Genomic DNA, 26,231 nt, shown 5'->3' with positions numbered 1-26,231 from the left:
CTGCGTGGTGGCGCGGCCGTATCTTGAGGAGGAGGAGGAAAAACATTTATTTAATAAAAGAAAAGGGACAAGCAGCAGGTGTCTTTCTGTTTGTGCGGGAGGCGCCCTTAGTCCAGGGCTCGTGCGGCTTTTGCTGTATACCGGACCCGCCGCACCAGTTGTTGCTGGGATCGAGGGTGCGAACTAGTCAGCACGGCCTCCCATTGCTCGGGTGTAGGGTTGGGTATTTGCGGGGCTGCCTTGACGTTGGGGCACGCCCCTGTGGTGTGATATAGGGAGGCGTAGTCGTTACAAAGGGGACATTTGTATGAATATAGGGTGGGGTTTATTGCGTGTAGTCTGCTTAAAGGGGAGTATGCATTGGTTTGTAATTGTCGCCATGTTACGGCGTCTTCACGTGAGAGGGTCTTGTGTGGAGGTGGGTAATGTTGTCTGTTAAAATATGTGGTGTTGTAGTATGACGTTGTATTGTAAAGGTACTGGCTCCATAGATGCGGCCGTATCCCTCTCTTGTGGCGCCCGGGAGGCATGAGCTCGGGCTACAGCGTGCGCACACTGATTTTTAAGAAGGGACTCGTGTCCTGGAGTCCATACTATTTCAACGTCCGGAAATCGGGAGGCTTGTCTGAGGAGTCGGCGGGCGATTGAAGATATTCTGCCTCTCGCGTAGCTACGGAAAGCTGCCTGGGAGTCTGTGATAATTGTGACGTACTCGTAGGTCAGACTAGACGTGATGGCCAAGGCGATGACTGTCTCCTCCGCTACGAGGGCGCTGGCAGTGCGGACCGTCATCGAAACCACCTCTTGAAGGTTATGGTTGACAACGCTGGCCGTCATGGCTGATTTTTGTGGGTACTGGGCGGCATCTGTGTATAGTGTGGTGGGGAGACTGCCATATTTTGATTGTAGAGTCTTTGCGCGAGCTTGGCGATGACCGGCATGATGTTCCGGGTGCATGCTTCGGGGGTAGGGGCTACCTTGATGTGCTCCCGGAAGTTGGGGGCCAGATGGATTGTTCGTTCGTGGCCTTTGTCGTGTGTGGGGTAGCCTAGGCGCACTATATCTGTTCTTCCTGTTGGTGTGAGGGCTAGGCGTTCTCTTTTGGCTTGTGAGGTTGGCGTCTATAATTTCTCTTATTGTATTATGGAGTCCTAGGGCTTCAAGCTTGAGTGTCGCTGTTTCCGGTGGTAGGCCGAGCGCTTGCTTGCAGGCTTTCCGAAGAAGTACGTCTAATTGATCTATCTCCTTGGGAGTGAAGGGCAAGTACGGGGTAGCGTAGGCAACGTGGGGGATTATCAGGGCCTGGACGAGTTGTGTTATGTCGTCTTCTTTCAGTCCGTATTGTTTGACGGTTATGCGGCTGACCATTCGCATGACTTGGAAGTGGTCTGCTTGAGACGTTCGATGGTGTATTCGCCTCCGCCGTTCTGTTGTATCTGGAGGCCGAGAATGGGGACGCGAGAGTGATCTGTTTGGGGGCAGAGTCTAGCAGCGTAGACGGCTCGTTGCTTAGTGCATGCTGTGTGTTCCCGGCGCTGAGTGCGTTGAACCGATACACAGCCTGAAGGTCACTTCGCTCGCTGCTGGTGCCGCGCTCGCTCACACCAGTGTTTCGACGGCGAGTGTCCGCGGTCATCGAATGTGATGTGTTCATATATGCTGTGCATGCTGACCTCATGCTTGTTAATTTAGTTAGCAAGCGAATGTTTAAAAGTTGATATGGGCGATAAAAGTGATCTCCTTATTCCGCTTATTCCGCTGCTAAATTGCTATCGCAATCGATGCTTGGCCTTTCTGGGGAAACTGCAACCTTTTTTGTTATTAATGGCAAAGGCACATAAACGCGAACACGTAAGAGCCCACATACGCCCTTGTGCACATTCACGCGCATTTTCCCCATGCCATGTGCAAGAGGAAAAAAAAATTGCGATGATTACGACACTCTCTAACGCGAAATTTGAGCGCAGTTCTATAGATGTTTTCATTTCGCGATATATTGGCTGGCGCGGACAATTTGTCTCGTGCGGCACATTGCAAATGGAGTGAAGTGTACCGCGACTGCCTCGCTAATCTGGAGATCGCGAGAGCCAGCGCGTGGGTGACGCGTGGGTGTGATTCACAGCAGCCGCCTCCGACAAATATACCAGATGACGTGCTCTACTCTGGCGCCATCTCATAGCCATCGTCGCCGCCATCGCCGCCGCTCGCCGCAGGAACGGGCGCCTAATAGATGCGTTCTAAAACGATTGCGAACCATTACAACTGAAACAATCGCGAACGAGATCAAACCAAGCAAAGAAAACAAGCGAGAGCGAGAGCTGACACGAGCAGACGACAGTACGAAACGAACGGTCCGGCTGAAACTAGATGCGAGTACGCATCGAGCTGTCGGGCGGGTTCGCATGGCACCAGTTTTTCGCGCGCACGTCACTGAAGGGGTCGCTCTCATTGGCCTCCGCCGTTCACGGCCTTTCATATCCCGCTCCGCATTCGCTCTTTCACCTTTCGCTGTGCTCGTTAGCTCGGTTACGCCGCCGACGACGCCGATGCCAACGCTCGCCGCAGGAACGGGCGCAGGAGTACTCGGATGCACTCCTGTAGCGCAGGAGTGGTGCGAATTCGATGCTGTCCTGTCTCAAGCGAACCCGTCCAAAGTCAGGCGGCAACACTGGCACTTCATTTGGTAACATTCTCAGCACCAGCGTATAAAAACAGGCACAATAATAAAGCTCACCGCTCGCCATCAGTCTACGTGTAGATCTTACTGACCCAATACATGGCACAGTTGGTCAGCGTGACTCGAAGAAGCACCAGTGTTCAGAGCCGGCACTCTAATAAAGCTGGCACTTCACCGATCACCATCAGTCTGCATGTAGTTCTTATTTGTCCAGTACATTGCACACTAGCTCAGCGTGAGTCGAAGAAGCACCAGTAAATAAAAGCCGGCATTTTAATACAAGTGGATAAGGCCGATAAAAGTGCTCTTCTTATTCGTATGGTGAACTGCTAACTTTATTAAAGTTGGCAGTTCACCGCTCGCCATCAGACGGCGTGTAGGTCTTATTGGCCCAAGGCACAGACGTACGGCGCGACTCGAAGAAACTGCAGTGTACAAAAGCTGGCCCTCTAATAAAGCTGGCAGTTCACCCCTCGCCACTGGTCTCCGTGTATTTACTTATTGGCCATGACACAGTTGGTCAGTGCGACTCGAAGAATCACCAGTAAGTAAAAGCCGGCATTGCAGTAAAACTGGCACTTAAACGCACGCCTTCTGTCTGCATGCAGCTCGTATTGGCCCAATACATTGCACAATTGGTCGAAATTACTCGAAAAAACACAGCGTTCGCCATACAGTTCGGCCACACAACTGTGTGGCAAGCAACTATGGCCACGAAGCATGGACAGCCTCCGTCAGTCGCCTACCTTGTTGTTGTGAACATAACGGCCGCTGGTTCAAGCAGAGGTTGGAAATGTATACATAAGAGTTGTGGGATCCTCTCATAAACCATAATGCTACAAGGCAGCACTGCTCCTGCACAATGCAGGTGAGGACGCCCTCGGTGCATTCATGTTTCATTTTGGAGGAGGAGAGCCTTGGAACAGCTACAACGTGGTCATAATAAAGTTTCAAGCTGATTGCGTGCCACGCGAGAACGAGATACATGAGCGATTCAGAACTATGCACCACGTACTCATCAGTTTGTGATTTCAAGACCAAAGTTCAGTTATACAGTTTTTCCTACCATGAGTCAATCTATGCTGTGAGGACTAATTGTGTATGGCATAATTCAGAACATCTAAACGTTATAGCGACGCAATTTGAGGCGGCCAATCGGAAGCATAAACCTTTTATGAAAATGAAAAACTATTTACTGAAATCTATTGCTCCTCAAGTCTCACACATGACAATATCATGCCGTTTGTGCCTCACTTCGTCCTCGTCTGCTTAGCGCCGTAACCTTTGTTTTCAAGGCATTACATTTTCATTCGAATGCACTGTTACTTCCTATTACTGGTTTTCTCCCGCCAAAGGTCATCGATTCGAGTGCCTTAATTAACTATATCTTTATAAACTGCGCCTTAGTTAACTTCGCCCTAATTACCACTAAAGCTAGTGTCTTCGACTGTCGCCCTTCACAATGGCAATTGGAATGCAAGGGTACATGGCCTGTTAGCCCATATCTCCATGTTGGGTCGAGGGTTCAAATCCCACCTAAGTCGTGGGTTCGACTCACGACTTTCACGATGTCAATTTGAATCTATCTTGGAGATACGGCCGGTTCGCCCATATCTCCAAGTTGGTTCGAATCCTGTCAAAGGTCGAGCTAGTCGAACCCATTTTCGCATGCGTGACGAACGTCGAATGAAACCCGAAGGCGCGCGATACGCACGTCACTTGTGGTGGTGGTGCTTGTCTAACGCCGGTTGTGTTTGTCTAATGTCGGCAACAGCTCCGCTGTATATCCGCTTTCACCGGGTAGAATGAAGGCAAATATTTTTTTTTTGTCGTTTATTTTTGTGAACGTCGAGCCACGAGCGTTTCAGAATGCACAAATGGAGCAAGAACGCGTATTGCTCGGGGACTAAGCGCGTGACCTATATAGTCGACGATAACATTCCGTCACTCGTTCGAGGCCTAGGCAGTACGCCTTTAATGCCAGACTCGATGCTGAGGACGCACGCTTTGAAATTTGCTTTATTGGTGGGTTCTCTGAGAGAAAGCAAACGAATGAAAGTGGCAACGCACCAATTGTTTGCGTCTGTACTCCACATTCGCTAACCGACGAAGTGCGTGATCGTCCACAGAACTCTTGCGCGCACTGACTGCGACGGCAACTACAAATGCCGACAATATCTCCTGCGTTTCTTCCCCCGTTTCTTTCTCAGTTTTATGGTTCATATCCTTTTTTTATTGAAATGAATATTAGGAGAGGTTGGCGCCTTTATGGTGGCACCGGCTATTCCTTGTCACTTGGCAAAGGAAAGAAATTGGCGTAAAAAGGGAGAATAGCGACACGAAATATGGCACTTAGTAGAACACTGGATGAATAAAAAATATACAGTCGAACAGTACATGAGTCGAAAAGTTCTGTGCATTAGTTCAGTCCACGTACGCATATATAAAGTCAGATATTTCATACCCTATGAGGAAAACTGGCCAATAAGCTGGTGTATAAAGCACGATGACCATGGGAATGATTTATTTTCTAGAACCGCGATCTGTGGGAGGAAGATAGAGTGAACATTCACTCTGTTGGCATCGTGCGCGACTGATGTGGCACTCTGGTATAGGTATTCCTATAGTGATATAGGCAAAAGTATGTACTTATACGTCATGCATAATGTTGACCTTCCTTCTACTCATCTTACGTCCTCCTCAAAGGTTTTCAATACGCCATCTTCATTATTAGAATCAGAGGATACGCATCAAGGTATGCTTCAGCTACTTATTTTGTACTTAAGAAAACCTTCATGGTATCAAATAATGTATGTGTTGTTAATATGGGGAACCTGCTCCTTAACATACTCTGTCAGAAAATACGTGCCTGTCACTCAACACTGCGACGTAGCGCAGTATTTATGCTGTACCAAACACCTAACTTTTGCCGCCTCGATATTTAGTGGAAACGTGGCTGAATTGATCGACGACAATGCGACATTGCAGCCTAACAGCCGCCCGGTGAAGTCCTCAACCCCCCCCCCCCCCCCCATCCCAAGACGCGCTTTGGTCTCACGCTGTGATGCGCGGGTTTTTGCTGATTCTTGTGAAGGGAAGCATTGCAGCAGGAAGGAATGAATTTTGTTCGTTTGTTTGCAACGTGCTTTATTGATTTCTCCAGAAAAAAACAACAACTTCAAAGTGCTAGAACCTACCACTCTTGGGGCTCTTGCTTTTCCTTCTTCTTGCCCTTCTTTTGCTTCTTCTCCTTCGTTTCCTTCTTTTCGTCATTCTCCTTCTTTTCCTTATTCTCCTTCTTTTCTTTTTTACCCTTCTTTTCCTCCTTCTTAGTCTTCTTCTTTTTCTTCTTTTCTTTTTGAGTGGCAGTCGAGGGTTTGGTTGTTGTCGTCGGCCCACTGTCCACGAGCGTGCTATACGGCGTACTGTCCGTTAAGAAGACTTCATCTGAGACACTAGAAAGATGCACGTTTTCAGGCGGCGATCCATAGCACAAACCATCATAGCACGTTCCATTTTGCTCCGGGGTGTACTATAAAGAAAGCAAAGAAATAAGTATGCAGTTAAAAATAAACAGAAATCGTAATTGTGGGTTTTCATAGAAAACGGGAGATACAAATTACTTTCAACGGAACGATAATAATGTGGTGAACTTTTCATATCCAACCATGAATAGCATCACTTCTCGACAAAGTGGTAGGTGCACTGTACGCACTGTACCACTGCCAGTGTGTGTGTCTGCGTGTGTGCGCGTGTTTTGGAGATATGGCGTTTTCAGTTGCATTACTTCTAAAGTGGGCCAAATTTGCACGACAATTCGTTATGTTAGGATATCTAATAACAAGCTTATGCCAATAAACTTATACACTATTCATATTAATAATGTTTTCGACAATTCCCTTTACGACACATGTTTCGATTGCGAAAGTTAGGCATGGCTAAGGGAGGTGTCCCTATGGGCAATGTTCACATTTTAAGCAAATAGCATAACCACTTGTTATGAAAATAGCGTTAGTCCTTATCGAAATGTTCACACTAGATCCTCTACATATTGAAAACTGCAAAGTCAAATCTCGTTGATACGATTCTGGATGACACGTTTTTTGGATAATACGTTCTTTTTTGCTCTTCCCGGCCAACGTCCCATAGGAGCAGCGTACTTTTCATATGGTCATCGCGGCCGAGTTTTCACATGAACGTGGATATTACGACTACAGAAGAGGGCTTTTACTGGTATTTTTAAAACATATAGTTTTATATTCCAGTTTACTAACTAAATTACGGTTTACTAACGGCCAAACGTACTGGATGAAAAAAGCGCGCGGTGCGCAGCCGCCGGTAAAATGCTCCTGCGGCCGTGCGGCCACACCGACTGTCGGTGCGCCGCTGCTTAGTTGAGTGACAAAACGATGGCTACCACAAGTTTTTTACGGATATGGAAAAGAACGAAGTTCAGCGAAAACTTGCGAGCTATTTCAACGTTGCTGAATAAAAGAGCCTTGGCTGCGGTTCGTGTGGCGTCGAGAGATGCTGCTCCGCATAACATGTTATGCGGAACTATGTCACTCGAGGCCGCGAGAACCTTTGCTATTGAGTGTCTCACCGAGTACGCCTATTTTCTTAGTTTTGAGAACTTGCTTTGGATAACGCTATTTTTTGGGGATGATACGTTTCAGTTTCCGGTTCCCGTGAAAATCCTATAAACGAGATTCAGCTGTATATCCGCTTATCCTGGGTCTAACACCAGCTTCGATGTGATCGTTCTCAAAATTTGCAACACATTGCATTTTTATTACAGTTGAAAGGAGAAGTGTGAGCTAACTTTTTTGTGGACATAAGTTGAGTTTCCTAAAATCACCCTTCACGCACTGCGAAACAAAACTGGAACATAATGCACGCGTCAAGATGGCCCCCCAGGCTACGGCGCTTCTCTGCTAAGCACAAGGTAGCGGTTTCAACTTCCAGTTCAACGGGCTCATTCCGATATGGCGGAATGCAAGAAAGTTAATATACATGGCATGGGTGTATGTCAAAGAAGCTCGTGCTTTTGAAATAAATTCGTGGATCAGAAATGGGCGTCTCCCACAACATTTATGCTGCCACTGTAGAGCCCTTTTAAGTTAGTATGCAACGCGAACACATTTCTTTAGCATTCTATGGGAACGAATATTGGGGAATTCGCGCCAATCTCATGAATTTCTACTGAAGAGAATATTACTTCATATTACTCTACGCCATTTGTGCAACTGCAGTACCATGAGTCCTAAGGTGATAACCATAAACTTATTTAGAAAACTTCGAAGTATTAAGTTATCTTTACTATTCGTTTAGGCATAAGTCGCATTTTAAGTGTTACAGAGCACGCCCTGAAGCGCCCAATGAAGTTGTTTGCATGGCGTTTACTTTTAAGTGTTTCTTTTTTTTAGGTTCAAAGGAAAGCCTGCGCAATATGTAAAAGAACAAATAACAAAAGCAATCGTTAGACCACATTTGCGCACCTGGATCGCAGCAATGGTGACTGTGTTTCGAAAGAACGAAGCCCATATACTAATAAAATATAAAAGAAGCGATCGTCCAGGGTATCCAGCGCACGTCAGCGGTACCCAGCGCGTCCAGTACCTATATCCGGTACTGGAGGCCGCAGTATACCCGGTAATCATGACATGGAACCGCCATTTCTACAGAGCGCAACGAATAATGAATGATATATTAACTTATCGCAGCCAGTCTCAGTTTAGATCTCAAAAAGTACAAACTGCCCAACGGTGTCGTGGAAAGCCTTGCAAAAGCAGTATGTTCCCGGCCACGGTGACCGTGTTCCAATGGAGGGCGAAATGCGAAAATGCTCGTGTGCTTTGATTTTGGTGCAATTTGAAGAACCCCCAGGTAATCGACAGTGTTCCGAGGACATCTACCTACGGCGTCCCTCGATACCAACTGCACTGTTTCTGGACATTAAACCTCTTCAATTGCAATTTAAAAGGTGAAGGTGAACCAGGTAACAACGCGTTATCAGTACATTTTGGCGTGTGCAGGACGCATCCGCACTACACTTCACAAAGCGCCTTGAATAAGCCCATCAGTGGAGCTTGCGCTCGCCATGTGATGCCTTTCGCCGCCAAAACATTATATGTTCACTCAGTGATTATTGCTTGAGTATTAAAAAATAAAGACAGGCTGGAAAGAGTGCAGATGAGCCCGATGCCAAAGAGAACTCTACTCATATCGGTAGAAGTGCAAGGTAGATAGTCTTTCCACGTGAGAGGAGCTAATGAGGAGGAATGCGAGATGAAGGAACGATTCTAGTTGGAACCGAGAGCACGTGTTCAGTAAAATGTTGCCTCTGGAACAAAACACGGGGCTCCAGCCAGCCATATATGCTCTTATACCCTTCTTTCACGCGTGTGCAGCTTCTAACGCATTTAGGTCCTCGCTGAGCGTGTCCGAATAAGTCAAAAGGTTCCTTCATGCAACATTACTACATTGTCGCGCAATGCTATCGCCTCTATAGTGTGCCACCCGAAGGGCGTCTGAGGTCAAATTGAAACATGCTGTCACCTTTGTCAATAATCAATACTTTTAAAGAATATCCGTTTATGCTGATAGGTTGAGCGATACAGCCTGTTCAGCCTGAAAATTTTGTCAGTACTTCTGTAATGGCGCATCGCTATAATAGCAAACATACAAGCCATTTCCATTAGAACATAAATGCGAAGTCACGCCTTCATTTTGTAGGCGAGCGCAAATTATTACGCCCTATTCTCGCCGTAGGACAACCGTCTTAATGCCTAAATATTCTATAGACTTCTTAAAAAGCGGCATCTGACAATCTCGTGAACGTTGGTTGCAGGTACCATTTCTTGTTTAGTAAGTGTGTGTGCTTGCCATCAGGCTTATGTAACACGTTATACTTAGTGTTTGCACTGGTTTGCATCAGCTGGTGAGAAGCCAGTTGTTTGTCATATGTCTGACGCAAAGTCAAAAAAGGCACGACAAATACGCAAAGGCGGGCACTGAAATCTCGAAGAACTCATCAGCCACAATTCGCCGAGTGCGTGCTAGCTAGGGCCACAGCACTACCGGGCCGCAACAAGCACAGTGTCTGTGCCGAGCCGCTTAGTGTTTACTCAAACGCTAGCGCCACGGTCCATCAACATGCATCTGAAGCGGGGAATGATACTCCTGCAGTACGGCGCGTAAAAGAGACATGAACTTTCTTTTGCGAGTCCTTTAAGCCCTAGTTTTATGCGCAGAGCCTTTATTCTTCTTGCGTCAAGTTCTACCGAAAACTGCGCGAGTTAGAAAGATTTTGTTTAATGAGCACCATGATGCAAACAAAGAACTGCAAGAGAATAAATAACACCGGCGTTTGGACTCACGTGGCCTTTGTGAAAAGTAATGGAATAGCTCACATTTCCACGAGAATAAGTTGTTGGGTGTACCACTGAAAGGCTGTGATCACTGGTTCGATTCCACGACAAGGACGACAGCTTCTCCAAGTGGGAAGTCTTTAGTTTGAGTATTCCGGAATGGGCCACATTACACATTTTTTTTCTCCATTCCACTGCACTCAGATGGATGAAATTTAGCCAGAAGAGTTCCTTGTTTACTATTACCACCGAAATAGTGTCCGGAACGAGCCTGTAGCCAGACTCCCCTCAGAGAGGACAGCGAAGCTGCTAAAGGGTACCTATATATGAGCATGCCGATGCACATGTCTGCGTAGTAAGAAGCGCATCAAGAACTCGCACACTGCCCAGGAAAGCGGAATTCACTGAATGAAATGCACCACATCACCCACTCCATGACCTGCTTTGTACATCGGCATAGGACATGTGCAGCTAATCTCGTATACATGCCGAGGCACTGCGTGCCCCGGTGAACTTTTTTTTTCTGTCTAAGCAGTCGTGTTATGAACTTGTGATGAGCAGCTGATGCGCAACCGGCTGAAGTGACGAAAATTATTCCGCAAGTAAGCGGTGTGGCGGCACCTTTTAACTCAAGAGGAAATTCTACGCCTTGTGTAATGCATGCCTACAAACACCAAAATGAACATTTACAGAGTGCTACATAATCTCCATGAGCGCAGCATGGTTAGCCTGGCCGCAACGTGAGAGAGAGACCAGTGGAGACCGCTGGACGTTACGTTTTGTTTCCGCTAATCATCAGGCGCACTCTCTGGGTTGAGAATGTCGCCGCTAGAACCAAGGCACTAAATCCTTATTTTAAAGGACGATGTTGTTTGCTCGTGTGTGGAGAAATGTTCGCGGGCTGCAAGGGAGTAAGCAGTACAAGGACAGAGACTGGAGTGACAGCAGGACAGTGCGTGCATATCTTAAGCAATAATAGCATGACTGCATGCTGAGGTCATGGCATATCGGCGATTTGTCAAGATATACACAACAGTATACATGTCAGGATGCATGGGTCTTTGCTATAACCATTCCGAACCAATATTAAGCAAAACAGAAACGTATTTACCCAGCATACGGTACCGTTATGGAAATAACCTCTCTGCCAGGCTCCATGGTCATCTTGACAATAGTAAAGGCAGCGCTGCCATGCTTGGTCCTGCAGAGATATCGATTTGCACTCGGGAATTAAACGTTGCTTTAATGCTTAAGGTTTCACTCCATCCAAGTATTGCAAACAGGGGAAAGTCACGCTTACTATTCTGCACACACACACACACACACACACACACACACACACACACACACACACACACACACACACACACACACACACAACACACACACACATATATATATATATATATATATATATATATATATATATATATATATATATATATATATATATATATATATATATATATAGTTTTAAGTTATCAGTATATTTTTATTAATCCTGTTAACGGTTTTTTTTTTTTTTTTGCGGGGCTGTTCACCTAAAAGAAGTCAAAGGGTAAGGGCGCCTCTATTATTGGTCGTTTAAAAACAAAATAGTTGCGTTACTTGAAAAATCATTGCGTATGCAAAGCGACCGAGCACCAGCAAAAAATATCACGGCCGTTTTAACGGTAAATGCGAGAGAAATGCGTTCGCATTACGTCGCGCCTCTTTGACGTTCCGTATGCTTGATTTAAACCGTGTTCGCCACTTTGCAAAATGTTGTTCAGGAGCTCACTAGACACACGTCCTGCCTCTTCGTGGAGCGAAGTACAACTGACGGTAGTCCAGAGCATACCGCCGTCATTGTACTATATATAGTATATGCTCTCTAAGCTCTGCACCATGTGACCGGCTTTCCACACTTCACGCACATACACTATTTTCCCCTTTGACACTCCTAATGCTAAACCACTGAATAAAAAGGCAGAAGCCTTGACTAATGCAAGGTGAAAAGGCCGCTCATGCTTTTACACTCCGCTATAACTTGCAAAGTCACGCCCGTCAAAAAAAAAAAAATGCACGCCTATATACACACATAGTAAAAACTGTCATAACAACAAAAAAGCTTACTATAGTAATCCTTTCTATAATATCAAGAGTGCGAAGTGTCTAATTATGAGTCTACAGGCGGCATAAATAGCGATCTTGATCAGCATAACCTATTTTAAATTTAGAAACGAATCTTTTTAAGCGCCCAGCTAAATTTAAGGAAAAGTATAAAACACATTACCGTTCTTGGGTCCCATGTCTTGTTCGGGCACGCCGACTGGCCCACTGCTACATCAGCAACAAGAAGGGGCACTGAAACACGCAATGAGGCAACAATATAGTACAGCCAGGGTACTTAGACACAGAAGTAGGAATGCTATTCGATTCCAGAGTTCCCTATTTGAAATTCTCTAATATTCGTTTCTGTTGGAATATAACGGATAACAGCACTTATTCGAATCTCGAGGTGGAAATACTGATACAAGTAGTGGATATTGCGAATAATTCTGCTGCAGGCAAGCCCCGGTTATTGCGCAGGGGCAGCAGTCCATGTGAAAACGTATGGAGCAAATAACTTCTGCTCAATAAGTTCCAGTCATTCAATAAGAATGCATGTCTCACTTTGAGGCAGCCTATGAGTTTGTCGCTTTGATTTAGGCAAACCAAATTATTACGTTCCAGTCTAACAATGTTAGCATCCCTTTGAAAACCCGCCGAGGTAGCTTAATGGCTATGGCATTGTGCTGTTCAACTCTAGTTAGTGGATTCAATTCTGGCTGCGACTGTCGCATTTTGATGGGGAGCGAAATGTCAAAATGTTCGTGTACTTATAGATGCAGCTGCACGTTAAAGAAACCAGAGGTTCAAAAGTATTTACGGTTTCACTTATGGATATGCTTTGGTTAGCTTATGGTCATGCTATACGTGTGCCTTGTGTAGTTATGCAAATTGCTTATCAATGATATATACCATAAGTTATGCAGGATAATTAAACTTCTTTATTCATCATTGTTGGGCGCATTGTCTTGCGATTTCTGTACAGCCATAAGCACAGCTCTCTGTATCGGTAGTGTCACTCTCTTCTCCTTCCATGTTGAATGCGCACGCCTATTCTCCGGCAAGCGGTTATATAGTCGGCCTCCGCGATAAACACGCGCTTGCGGCGAACGTCAAACAATGACGCATAGCGCGCGGCAGTGGCCACCTGCGCCGACTCCGAACTCGCTTACAGAGCCCATTCCCACATACGCCGGCTCGCGCGAAGCGCGGTGTTGACCAGCGCAGTGAATATTTTCGCTTCAAAACCCACACATGCTACCTGAAGGCATCAATGTCGCCGGATTCGAGACCCTCGTTATGTACTGAAGGAAAAGAAAGGGGGTTAAAATTGGGTCCCTCGGTTAACCCCCGTTCTTCTCGTAGCAGTAGCCTGTAACGTGGCCTGTGTGAGAGCCTCGAAGCGGCCGGGTGATCAGGGCCCTCAGTAAGAACACGCCGCTGGACCTCGGCGTCGGTGATGAATCATCGCTAAGACGAGCAGCAACGCAGCCGTACAAGGCTGTTTGAACGCGCATACAGAGGGCACCGTCTGTTGAGCCGGCGCAAAATAAAGGACCGTGCATAGAATATAACGAAGGCAAGAGAGTCCAAAGCCCGGATACATTGAAGAATTAAACAAAATTCAGTGTCATTCCACTCTGTGAAGGTGGATGACCAGCGAAGCTTTGTATAGTGATTAAAATATTGATTGAACAACGACGCATGCACGTGACTTCGTGCTTCTACCGTCTTTTATTTACTTTGTTTTTTTTTTTTTTGTTACCATGGTGAGCATCGCTTTATGGTCACTATAGACGGCCATGGGCTGAACGACGATGCTGAAAAGATTTTTATCAAACGTCAAGTCTGCACGTGATCGATGACGCGTAAGTTGGTGCATTGGCATGTGTATAGCATTGAATGCAGAACCTATCCTCTTCGCGGTATTCGGGGTCCCGACGGGCACCGCGCATGCGCTTGGCGTTGGCGGCCCACTCGTCGTCGGTGGTTTCCTTCCGACGCCGTCGTGCCCATTCCCGTTTCTGTTCGCGAAGGCGGTCTTCACGGGCACGCTGCTGTTCTTCGTCGTACGGAAGGCGGCTACGTCCAGGCCCGCCGACCGACGCGCGCTCGGCGTTAGCGGCTTCCCACCGCCTTCGTGCCCATTCCCGCTTCTGCCCCCGCCGTCGCTCTTGCAGGCCACGCTGTTCTTCCTCGGTACGCACAATACGCGCCCTACCCATAGCACGGCCAGAACGCAACTGCTGATAACGTCGCTAGGCGATGTTGACGTCAAAGTGAATAGGCGAACACATAACGTCGGACTATAAACTTGCCTTTAGCGTTTATAATCCGTTGTTATCGGCGCGCGGGCGAGCCTCGCTCGACGCCGGGTGCGTCGATTTCCGCGTCTACGCGAACCTCTTCTAGGCACACCTAAAGAAACGGAAACCTAGCCATATACAGCTTCGCTGTATAATGGGATGACGACGGCACCTCACCCTCCTATTAACGCTACAGCGTTAAAGGTCCCGTGTCGTAGAAAAGCCGGCGTCGACGTCAGCATCGCCGGAGTTGTGCGTGAGCGAAAATTTCCGATTACATTTAGGTATATGCATACGCCACTCCTTGCTATGCGACATGTGCTTTATGTGGATTATATCGCCACACCACTCTGGCACTAAAGTTGATCGTACATTGTCATACATACTTGAAGTTATTCCTCGGGATTTTGATAATGGCAGCGCACAAGCAAATCTCAGGAAGCAAAACACCGACAGTGCATGCCACTTATGTTAAATCTTCTCAGACTTAAATACTAAAAGTGCAAAACAATAACAGAAGTTTGAAACAGGATAGCGCGGTCTTGACGGGGACAAGGAGGGAGACACGACACGGACGAGCGCTGTTTCGAATATGGCTTACCAACTCGCCCAAGTGTCCGTTTTAACGAATGACAGAAGATTAGCCCATGCAAGAGACCGCGTTTCTATATCAGAAGGCTCGCCTACGTGCATAGCGTTCACCGCCAGCGTTTCCCTGTAAACATCGTGGTTACATACGCTGCAGTTTGCCGGGAAGCGTGAAAACCAGTCAGGGATCTGTGAATTCTATCGCGTTCCACTCTTAAAGTCGAAGCTGAAGCGTCCCCCAAATTTTCAAGCGAACCTTGTATTACCTCACAAGTGGCGTTGTCGTGGTCACGCAAAAACCCAGTTGCTCCCAGAGCAGAGCAGCTGCGGGAAAGCGCGGTTTGCTGAGTTCTCTGCTGCGCCGGCGCCGGAGTGTGAGTCATTAGCAAGTATTCTAGCTGCCTAGGCGCGCGCTCACACCACGCGCGTAACCACTCAGAGCCGTTTCGCTACAGCCGGGGAGGGAAACGGCAGGAAAGGGCTTCACGCGCCCTGCGTCAGCTTCGTTTCCGTTCATTTCAGTCTCAGAAACCGGATGGGACGGCCATGCACCCCGAGGAAAGGGCAGCGGTCGAGGAGCTACGGCGAGAACTCGCCAGTGAAAGGGCTCGCCGCTCCAGCCTTTAGAGCCGCCCGACTCCAGGCGATCCCGCAGCAACGAGAAGAAGATACCGAGCTGAGGGAGCGGGAGGCCGAAGCAATCCGGCACCTCTACCTGTGGGTTACTTAACCATGACAAAGGTCAAGCGCACACAGGTCAAGCTTCACTTACACCCACTTTTCGGAAGGGGAATGGCTGGTCATTTTTTTTCAACGTATGTTGCTCCTTGCGACTATCTTTAGAACATATATTTCCTGTTTCACTTTGTTTGAAAACAAGACATACAATATTGACTCTATTAACACATTTAGTAATTAAGTGCAATTTCTGGTCAAATCCATTTTTTTAATCGTGTACGCACATGTGAAACTAACAAATACTCCTACTGAACAAAAAGTGAATCGATTTAAATGAAGTTCTTTATTTGAAGGAAGCGGAATTGTATCTACTGTTGGAGTTGATTGGGAATTGACGATCTGAAACTTACGCAAACATTTACAGCCCCCCTAAGTAGCTAGAAACATTAAGATTTCGCTTTACATTACACTTAAGATTTCCTGCATTGCCACCAAATTTAAACTGAGTGTAACGTTGGGAAAAGCTGATAACCACTTTATACTGTCGAACACTTGATTAAGAATTTTTTTCGCAAAGACTGCATTTCATCCCTAGGCATTACTGTTGCATACAGATTCGTCACAGTGTCCCCCAATCACCGTAATGTTTCTCAAAATGTGTCGTCACGGTATAAGTACATTTGTGCCTAACAAAACAAAGTCAGCAAACAAACGCTGTGGATGATGCGTAACATTTTGCAAGTGAAGCGCCCACTAAAATGATACAAAAAGAAGCGCGCTCCGCCACAACTTATTAGTGCAATAAAAAGCAAATTGGCATCAGGGGTTCATAGTTCGAAAGCTTGGTACTTTAAAACAGTACTACTTGGTTTCATTAAAAACGCACCGGAAAATTTTGGGGGGTAATAAGCGACAATAAGGGGCCTGTAAATGAAATAATGGCTTACGAAACTATTGACAAAGGCAGGAACGAAATCGCTGAACAGTTTAACAACTATTTTCGTAGTGTTTTTCCGGGTCAAACGTGAGTAACTTGTCTGATTCTACTGTATTTGAGCCTCACGAAGTAAACTTCATTTTATACAATGGTATTGTGTCTATGCTCTGAAAATTGAAGACAAAGAAATCGCGTGGCCCAAACGAACTCCCAGATGTGTTTCTTAAGCGTTATACCGATGTTATTGGTGGATTTCTTTTTATACTGTTCAGAGCTTCTTTGTCATCTGCTCAAATGCCCAACGACTGGAGGCCGACAGCTCGAGTTGGGCCAATTTTTAAAAAGGGCAATCCCTTGTCGGTAGAAAAATATCGCTAAATATTAACTTCGTCATGCTGCAAACTAACTGACATATCATCGCCAACCATATCACCAAAATATTAAAAGGAAAATGTATACTAACAGATGCCACTATGGTTTTAGAAAAGGCAATTCAACTATGACCCAACTGTTAACTGTAATTCATACATTCGCAAAAACCTCAGATAGTAACTGTCAAATTGACGCTCCTTCCTAAATTTTAGTGAGGCATTCGACAGAGTAGTTCATTATACACTGTTTCAAAAACTTATAATAATCTTCATAACATTATACTTTCTTGGATGGCAGCTTATCTTTCTGATCGCGTGCACTTTGTCTCAATCGAAGGTAACAACTCCAGCTGTCTTCCCGTAACATCCGGTTTACACCAGCATAGCGTCCTGGAGAACTGCTGTTTCTACTCTACATAAATGACATTTTCACCGTTGTGGCACCAGGTACACAAATCAGATTGTTTGCGTACGTCTCTGTCTTACTTCGGGAAATATCTTCATATATGAGCAGGCCGAACTTGATGTAAGCTTACACAATATACAAGAATGGCGTGATAGGTCGAACATGGCCTTGAACAAGGACAAAACAGTCTGCCTTCGTTTTACTCGCAAGAAAAGCTTGTTAAAATATGAATACACACTGGCCGCTTCACCGTTAAAGGAAGTTGAAGATTATAAATACCTAGGCGTAACATTCTCTAATAACTTTTCCTGGAATTTACAAGCAATATTTGTTCCGCCTTCCGTAAACATTGTTTCTTAAAACACAAACTGAGAAATTCACCTGCCAGCATTAAATTATTAAGTTATTTAATTTTCATCTGACCTAAACCAGAGTACGCTTGTATTACATGGGATCCATACACTAAACATAACATTAAAATAATAGAGAGAATTTAGAGAAAGGCTGTTCGTTTAATACGTTCTAATTTTAGTCGCACCGATTCCCCGACACGGCTAATGATGGCAAACGACATTCCACTCCTAGAGACACGGAGGTAGGTACTTCGCCTGAATTTCCTACAGCAACTAATTAATAGTGAATTATCCTTAGACCCCTCGGTATACAAGACCCCTTTGTCCACAAGGCGTACACGTCATGATCATACATACGTATTAACCCCTCATTTCGCAAAGGACAAATACATACAAAGTTTCTTTCTTCCCCGGAACAATGTCTGAGTGTAACTCCTGGTCCGCGATGCATTGAAACCTTCCTAAAGAAGTGCGTTGCTCATATGTTCTCTATTATGCATATTTATTTGTATTTATTGTATAGTATCTCTATTTCTATATTTCCGTATTTTTGTATTGTTTGCCTTGTTTCTTATTTACCTTGCAAGCTTGAGTGCCATTCTAGGAAGTACTGAGTTGTGGTCCGCGGTATGTTATAAATAAAAATAAATAAAAAGTTTGATCGCGGCAGCATTTGTAGCTTGCCAATGCTGCGTGCTAAATTTTTCTCCACACGTAAAACTGTAAAACTCCCTCTTAACGCTCCGAAGTGCTTAAATGCGTTATTTATTGAAAACGCCCAAATTAATCCGAACACTTTAACTTTTAGCTACCCATAACCCATACTTTGCCGCTTGTTTTCACCAAATATGAACCTGTCGTATTGTGGAGCTCTCGGGACACTTGGATATGCATTGCATAAAATAGCCAATCAACGTTTGCAAGCACTTGCTAAGGGCATTTTTTAACAAAAGGTATGTTTCATCCACACGAATTAAACTTCGCTCATAAATGTATTATAGCGTTGACATCACGTTCGCTAAATTTTATCTCAGCGGCGTTTGTAGTTATGCCAAAGAAGTGGACTTAATTTAGTGCCTCTTGTAAAACACTCGTATAGCCTCCAAGCACTTGCAGGCGTAAATCATTGCAAAGGCCACAAGTATTCCACATACTTTGCACACTCCGCTTACTTTCATTATCCAGAACGTACCACTTATTTTTTTAAGATGCCTTGTTCTCTTCGCCGAGGACATCAAGGAAACCAACTAAAAACCTTGTGTAACGCAAAAAGTAGAGGGGGAAAACAAGAATTCAAAAATTGCTTGCAACGCTTCTAATTAAGCCAGGAACATGAAAGTTTCGTTTCACATGGTTGGCATTCATCTTATTTTCACTGAACTTGAACTTGACGTCTTGCCCAGTTGTTTTCAGAGTCTGGGAAACACTGCAGATAACGCAAGTATGGCACTCGGAACACTAGAAGAAGTATTTTTTTATGAAGGCGATAATAAACTAAACGGATTAAGCATTTATCGTTTCTCACTGACAAAATTCTTCCTACTTAAAACATAGACAACGTGCCTCACTCTGCTCTTCGAAGAGACCGAGAAAACCAACTACACGCCTCGTATAACGCATAATAATTGGGAGAAACTAGGTCCTCAGTAATTATTTTAAAGCAGATATCTAGACTGCACACTCCATACTTGTGGTACAGGTCACCTACAAAGTTGTCACCTTTCCTCTGTGAAATCGGTGCCGTTCTTGGTCCTCCCAGGAAAGCGGGTAAAATTTGTAAACGCTTCATATACCGCCTTTCAACAGGCCAAAAACGAGGGTTTAACAATTTTCCTTTTACCGATAATGAACACGCATTCTATAAAATTTGCCAGCATATCGTCCCTAACATTACGCAACTTTCCTCAAAGTATAAACGTCGTTAGTTACATTATTTTGTCAGAAAATTCTGAAAACACGCAAATAAAGCTTTTAGCGGTTGTAGTCGCACTAACACCTTTGCTGTAAAACTACCAAGAATCAGTAGATAGCCCTTTCTCTAGTGTTTTGGTCACGCAAGAAACAATAATTAACGACATATAAAACATCTTTATCTGCAGCGTCGAAGGCGCAAATTCCGAAGCAGTTTGGCACAGAGCTCGTGAAGAAATGTTTGAACATCGTAAAAGCTCCTTATGTGCTCACACAGTTGGCGCTTCACGCCCGCATTTGGTCACATTCCTAATCTGATATTCGGAACATGAAAGAACAATTGCTCACTCATTCCCACCGTAATCTTGAATGCAAGAAAACATCAAGAGAAGCATTACTTGAATCGTGAGTACTACCAGATACGTTATAATGCTAGGCATAAAAACACGAAAATAAACGCTCTTTGCTCTTACCAATCGCAAAGAGCAGGCCCTGGATGTTCATCCTGATAGCCACACCGTACAAGTAGTGTGGCGTACGACAAACTTCTCTGTCGTTCGGTTCACGTGCTTCACGAGCTAGGAAATATGGCTTTTATGCTTCCACTTCAACTGTCGGCCACTTATCGTATCGCGTGAATTTTAAGTTCAGTTCACAAGCTGTCCAACAAAGTTGTTGTGGAAGGCCAGTCATTGGATGGGCCCTTTAACGAAGTGCTGCTGTGCAGAGGCCATTCTCGTTGTAAATCGTGACGTAGTTCTTACCATTAGTTCTATTCAGTAGAACTGAAGGGGCGTCCTTTTATTTGACAATACATTCGTCAGGGTAGCTAAGAAGTCGCTTACTTCAAGTACCACGATGTGAATCCTCAAGACGGCGTTCAAGTTCAGTAACTTTTTAAAAAAAGTATTCCTAAAATTATGCGTTTCAAGGCCTTGCGAAAACGTACGGTTGGCGCTCTCCCTTACCCGCTCACCCCCCGCCCTCCAGCTCCGCAAAAGTTGATTCAAGAAAAAACTTATCACTGCACAGAACTTACAGTAACACTGGGAGTCGCAACGTTTGAAGGTGGTAAAACGCCATTTCTTTTGTCTGTTGTTTCTTGGTTTCCATAAAAGAGCAAGCGAAAATTAGAAATTCACCGTCTTCGAATTTGTGTTGTCACTTGCCGTTACGTCTGTAGAAAGGTCATTGACAACGGAACATCAAATGTCTTCGGTACTCACAAAGGCATAAAAACAGATGTCATGCGAACCCGCTGGCTGACGTATAATAACGTACAGGCTGCTGACATTTGAAGGATACCACAAGCAAAAAGTTAATTATTGCATGAAATCTAACGTTTTCAAAATTTTTGTCCCTTACCTATGAACGATATCCTACGAAGTTATTCTGCGTTCAAGAAATAGAGCATGATATGAATATAGAGACCTGCGGTTTTCGATCGTCAATCCTCTTCCGCCACCAGGATAGTTTTTGTGTACCAAATACCTGACTAAATTCTAGAACACGAATAATTCATTTCTATTATTACCTTTAATTGAAGGTGAGACATCCGATAAGAAAGTGTTTATTGCATCCTAAAACATCCTATTCAGTCGTTCAGATCGTGCTGTGTCCTGCGCAATTAGTTTTCTCCACTGTATGCTTATTGCACCCAAAATAATAAATGCTGAAAAAAGCTAACCATATGTTACACATTTCCGCTGCTCCTTCGCACGTGGTGTATAGTCGGCTAAAATATATCAGTTAACCAATCATGCATTCAACAACGCGAAGTAAAACTGACGCCCTGACGGAGAAAACAGATGCGGTGCGTGCAAACACTTGCATAAATACTTGCAATACCCAAAATCTGACTGATTCATTGAATATTGTTCGTCTCATCGTGTGCGGAGCAAGTAACATTCAGTACATATACCCGAAAAACACACACCCTTTCAAATTGGACTCTCTGATAATCGTTAACTGCAGCCACTAACCTTCGGATTTCGAATCGTATCGCGCCAACCGCAACGTTGACTCCATTTCAGTGTAATTTTATGAAAACTATTTTCAGACTAGCGGAGAACTCGAACCACATGAATCCTGCTTTATGTATAATAGCAGTAAAAATATGGACAAAGAAACAGCCAGGTGCTCTGTGAAATCAATCTCCGGAAGGAAAACACATTTTTAAATAATTGTGGTCATCTCGGTCCCCCTTTGAACGTTAAATTACGTCTAATGGTCGAGCTAGAATAAGAGGCTCCGAAGTGTTCAATTACCAAAACGAACGTAGCCAAAGATTATAAATCCAAGGAAAGCAAACGAAAAATATTTTCATTTCAGCTTTGTTATAATTACAAATATAATAAAATGACATTTTCACAAAAATCCTAAAAACTTCTTGATAAACAATAATAAGAACAAACAGAATATTGTATGTCTAAAATGAAATTTTAGGTGAAACAATTCCATTGGGACAGTTCTGTTATAGCTGTGCCAGTTTTCATCACGCACCCTTTTTGGTGTTTGGGGAATATTTCATCAAAAACGCTTTAATGTGTATATTTTAACTTCGCGTAAGCAGAAGAAAACAAACAGTTATTGTCAGAAAATATCACTTAGTAAACACACTATTTCGAAAAATATAGTCATACAATAATTAGGGAAACACTCCGTGTTTAAAAAATATTTTCATCCGAGCTGACTTTCTGCTGTCTGGTGGAATCGCAATGAACCTCCTGTGTCCGAATTTTTTTTTTTCCCACTAAAATGAATTTCTCTGGACCTAATAGAAAGCCACATTATAAAAAAAATTAAATCGTAGAGGGATTTTTCACTGGTCGTCTGTCTAGACATGCTCAACCTTACAGAGCCATTACGTTTTACATTACAGAGCCATTTTGGAAGATAGCACATTTGCAGTCCGTTATCCTAACCAGTGATGTGACGCGTCGTGTGCATTGAAAACGGCGTCATCCGCCGTGGCGCCACCAGTCGGTACTGTTTGTATGGGATCGGCATAAAACATTGCGTTAGAAACGCGCTTGGAACGCCGTCGCCCGACGCGTCCCTTCTCCGGCAGCTAGCGCCATCAGGCCCAACTAAGCGGCCGAGAATGCAACTACGGCTGTCACGTTCGTTCTCATTGCAGCCCGCTTGACGCAGCAGGGTGCATTTTTCTTTTTATCCAGCAACCATGAATGTGGCTTAATTTCATGCGAGCTTGCCGACTGTCTGCAGGATATTCAAAGCCGCGCTGTTGTGTGTGACTCGGATGCATGTCTCGCTTTAATACTGTTCACTGTGTGTGCATTTCTGTTTCTTTTCCGTTATATTGACCTCATCTATCTTATTTTGTATCCTCTCAGCCTCTTGTTCGCTCAATATCCCCAGTCACCCTTAAAGGGAGTCTTACCAGCTCTGGTCATTTTCCGCTGACAAGAGCAGCGCATATAATGCGCACTAACGATGGCGCCTGCAAAGTATTAGCTAGACCCCTGCACGCCGCGGAAAGCCAGTGAGTCGACGTCAATCGCACAAGTGCACCTACGTATATTGCAGTGCTGGGACGTAACTCATAGTGGCACGTGATCCTGATAATTATTCTAGGCAACATCAGTTCTTTGTTTAATATATTGTCTCAATAGACGGTTTGAAGTTTAAGAGAAATAATAAAACCTACAAACCGAATGTCTGCAATTCTTTGTTTTACTCCGTCACCGTACAGCAGAGGGACGTACTTCTGTTTCGTCTGTTTGTTCCCCACGTCGCAGAGTCGCGCGCTCTGAAAACTAAACTACCTGCGTTGTTCTGCTGGGTTCCAGCGCTCTTATAAGCGTAGATGCATATATTTAGAGAAACAATATTTATTTCGGTATTATTAGGTACCACACCTTTGCTGCCTAATGCGAAATAGCTAACTGTCAGGGACAAAGGATGACTTCTAAACACAAGATCACTAACTGTCATTAAACAATACCTAAATAGCCTTTCCACAACTTACGAAATCTTCCAAACAAGCTTTGCAAAAAAGAATGGCTGATGTAAGGCTATGTTTCCAACTATGCAAAATAAGTTGTTTTCGAAAAAAGATCGGGAGTTGCTGGAAAAAAAAAATCAAAGCTGGTGAAGGTCTTTTGAGCCATAGACATATGTAAAAGGGCACGTTGCAAGGAAGTGTCATTGTCTGTAGCGTAAAAGCTAGAGTTTTAAGAGAGTTCTGTAGAGTTCTGTGGCGTATGACTAGACTTCCAAAAACAATAAATTACAGACTACAAACAAAAATGACACGTTCTCATGTGGGTTTCCAACGCGAAACCGAAAAGAAAGCTTCCATTGCCTTTTTTTTTCCTAATTGTTTCGAAAGCTTCTTGTTGTTTAACTTCTGATAATTTGAGACACTTTGCATAGCAGACGCAAAGCAGTAGCCTGACTTTAAAATTCAGTTGCGAGATGTTTCCTTAGTTTCGAACATTCAAAAATACCGAATAGTTCCTTTCCGAATACGAATAGTTAGCATGTACCCATTCGATTCGTATTAACCATTAAATATTCGCCCCGCCGTAGTTTTAGATCATCATATATTTAGTGCTACTTAAGAGTAATTCAATTTCTATTATCTTTTTGTTAAGCAGCGGTGGTGATGGGGACAGATGGGAGTGGGGAATGTTAGGGTATCTTTCGCGCCACTTCCAGTTCTTCGACCCTCCCTCACCGGCATTCTTTCTACCTTTTATGTGTTTGGCTCACCCCTATTGGTCCTCTCGTCAGTTTCGTCTTTGACTATACTTCAAGGCGTCATCAGCCCCGTTGGCAGTAACAAGCGGCCCGGAAAGGTTGCGATAAAATGTTACTATACGTCGGCGAATCGGCCTCCGTCCTCGTGGGCACTGCTGTCCTTTATTTCGAAGTACACTAATCGATTTCCAAAGATCTTTTAATGTAATGCGTCGTGAAATGTCAACGGTTGCGAAAAAGAGCGCGTGTTCGCCGTGCAAGAGCGCCGAGTGTACTTGTTTTATTTAGGAATAAGACATGTCGAGAACACGATGCATATGTGCTTTAGACACATTTGCTGCAAAATGTCGCGACATGGCTTTTTTTACGAGTAAAATACCGAGAACGAATGACGATGCTCTTGTAGCGAGAGATAAAGTTTGTGCACGTTCTAAGAGCAAGAGCTTTGGGTGGAACTCCGGTGTCTTATGTTCTTTTTTTTTTTCTTAGCCAAAAGTCCTTAAGAACACCTCATAATACCTTGTGACGTTTGTGCACAGACTTCGTCATCATGGTTCATAGGTCGAAGTATTTAGAAAAGCATTTGTGTCGTTGAACGTCAACGTTGTGGTCGTTGTCGTGCTTCTTGTTCTTGTTCCATAGTGAAATCGCGCAACCGACTATGGGGGACCAGCCATGAATCGAGCGGTGAAAAAAACTGTTATCGAATATTTTGGTGGATAAATTAGGGCGAAATGAAACAAGTATCTTTCAAATGCGATCTAAAGTGTCTACTGCTACATATATTAATGATCAATTATCTATTACATAAAGAAGTTTGTGAGCATAATAAGCATTAAGAAGAATTCTAGGATGCAATTCTTTTTGTCTCACGCAGAAAGGTGCAGAGGGCTTCACAAAGGTTCCTGTGGCTGTAACGCAGTACTTTAGCCACAAAAGAAAGAATTACAGGAAGAGACAAACTCAAGCCGAGCTTTTGGAAGTGTCCTTCTACAAATCTTTTCCTTTGAATAATGAAACGGCGGCATGTCAAAAAGAAGGATTGCAGAGATTCACTCCTATTGCATAAAGGACGCAAAACTGATATAGCCAGACCGGACCTGTGGAGGTAAAAGTTCAGTGGGGGGACTCGGCGTCGTAGTCTCGTGACTGTTACTTCAATTTTCCTAGTGAAGCACCATTTGTTCTTCCAAGTAAAATGGGAGATGTGGCATATGAGATGTTGATAACGATGACTGCGCGAGGTTATTTGAAGTAGTATATTTTTCAGAATCGCGCCGCAGTGATGAAGGCTGACGTAGGTAAAATGGGGATTATAGGACCATCGTGGAATGCTATCTATTTATTTATTTATTTATTTATTTATTTATTTATTTATTTAAGAGGCCTCACAGGCTCCAGCAGGAGTACTGTGTGAAGGGGGGATTATACAATACATATCTTCATAAGTGGAAACATCACAAAGAATGGAAAGAGATAACGAATATATCAGTCGTATACTAAGATACATAAAACGAGGTGACGTAACATGATAGTTAGCGGAACGCGATATACACTATCGGAATGAATGGCGACATTCACAATGTAAGGATACATCATTTACCATCGTCAAGTTTTACAAAAGTAACATAAGGGTACATCTCTCGTCATTGCCAAATACAGAAGTTGACGGGAAGCGTGTACATAATTAAGAGGAAATTAATGAAAGCAACTGGGTCACGAAAAAATAGTATTTACTTCATGAGGAAACCTAACAGGGTCATGAATGCGGACAACATTATCAGGGAAACTATTCCATAGTTCAATTGGCAACGCTGA

The 26,231-nt window shown here is 44.3% G+C and overlaps 1 protein-coding gene across 1 annotated transcript; it reads right to left on the bottom strand.

Annotated features, from left to right (window-relative positions):
• Window positions 1–5,798: 5,798 nt before the first annotated feature.
• Window positions 5,799–20,292, bottom strand: LOC140216336 (uncharacterized). The gene is made up of 4 exons (XM_072286707.1): window positions 20,162–20,292; window positions 12,323–12,393; window positions 11,159–11,248; window positions 5,799–6,209 (listed from the first exon to the last, which is right to left on the bottom strand). Exons 1-4 carry the CDS (start codon window positions 20,190–20,192, stop codon window positions 5,871–5,873), a joined length of 531 nt encoding a protein of 176 aa, XP_072142808.1. The 5' UTR covers window positions 20,193–20,292; the 3' UTR covers window positions 5,799–5,870.
• Window positions 20,293–26,231: the final 5,939 nt, after the last annotated feature.

Source organism: Dermacentor andersoni, chromosome 3 (assembly GCF_023375885.2).
Source record: "Dermacentor andersoni chromosome 3, qqDerAnde1_hic_scaffold, whole genome shotgun sequence".
Taxonomy (NCBI): domain Eukaryota; kingdom Metazoa; phylum Arthropoda; class Arachnida; order Ixodida; family Ixodidae; genus Dermacentor; species Dermacentor andersoni.
This window is presented reverse-complemented; position numbering and strand designations above follow the sequence as displayed.

Coding starts and splice junctions, on each gene's coding strand:
- LOC140216336 (XM_072286707.1), bottom strand. CDS start 20,192: ATGAACATCCAGGGCCTGCTCTTTGCGATTG. Junction 12,394..20,161: donor GGGCCTGCTCTTTGCGATTG/GTAAGAGCAAAG, acceptor TGCGTGTTTCAG/TGCCCCTTCTTGTTGCTGAT. Junction 6,210..11,158: donor ATAACGGTACCGTATGCTGG/GTAAATACGTTT, acceptor CTTTCTTTATAG/TACACCCCGGAGCAAAATGG.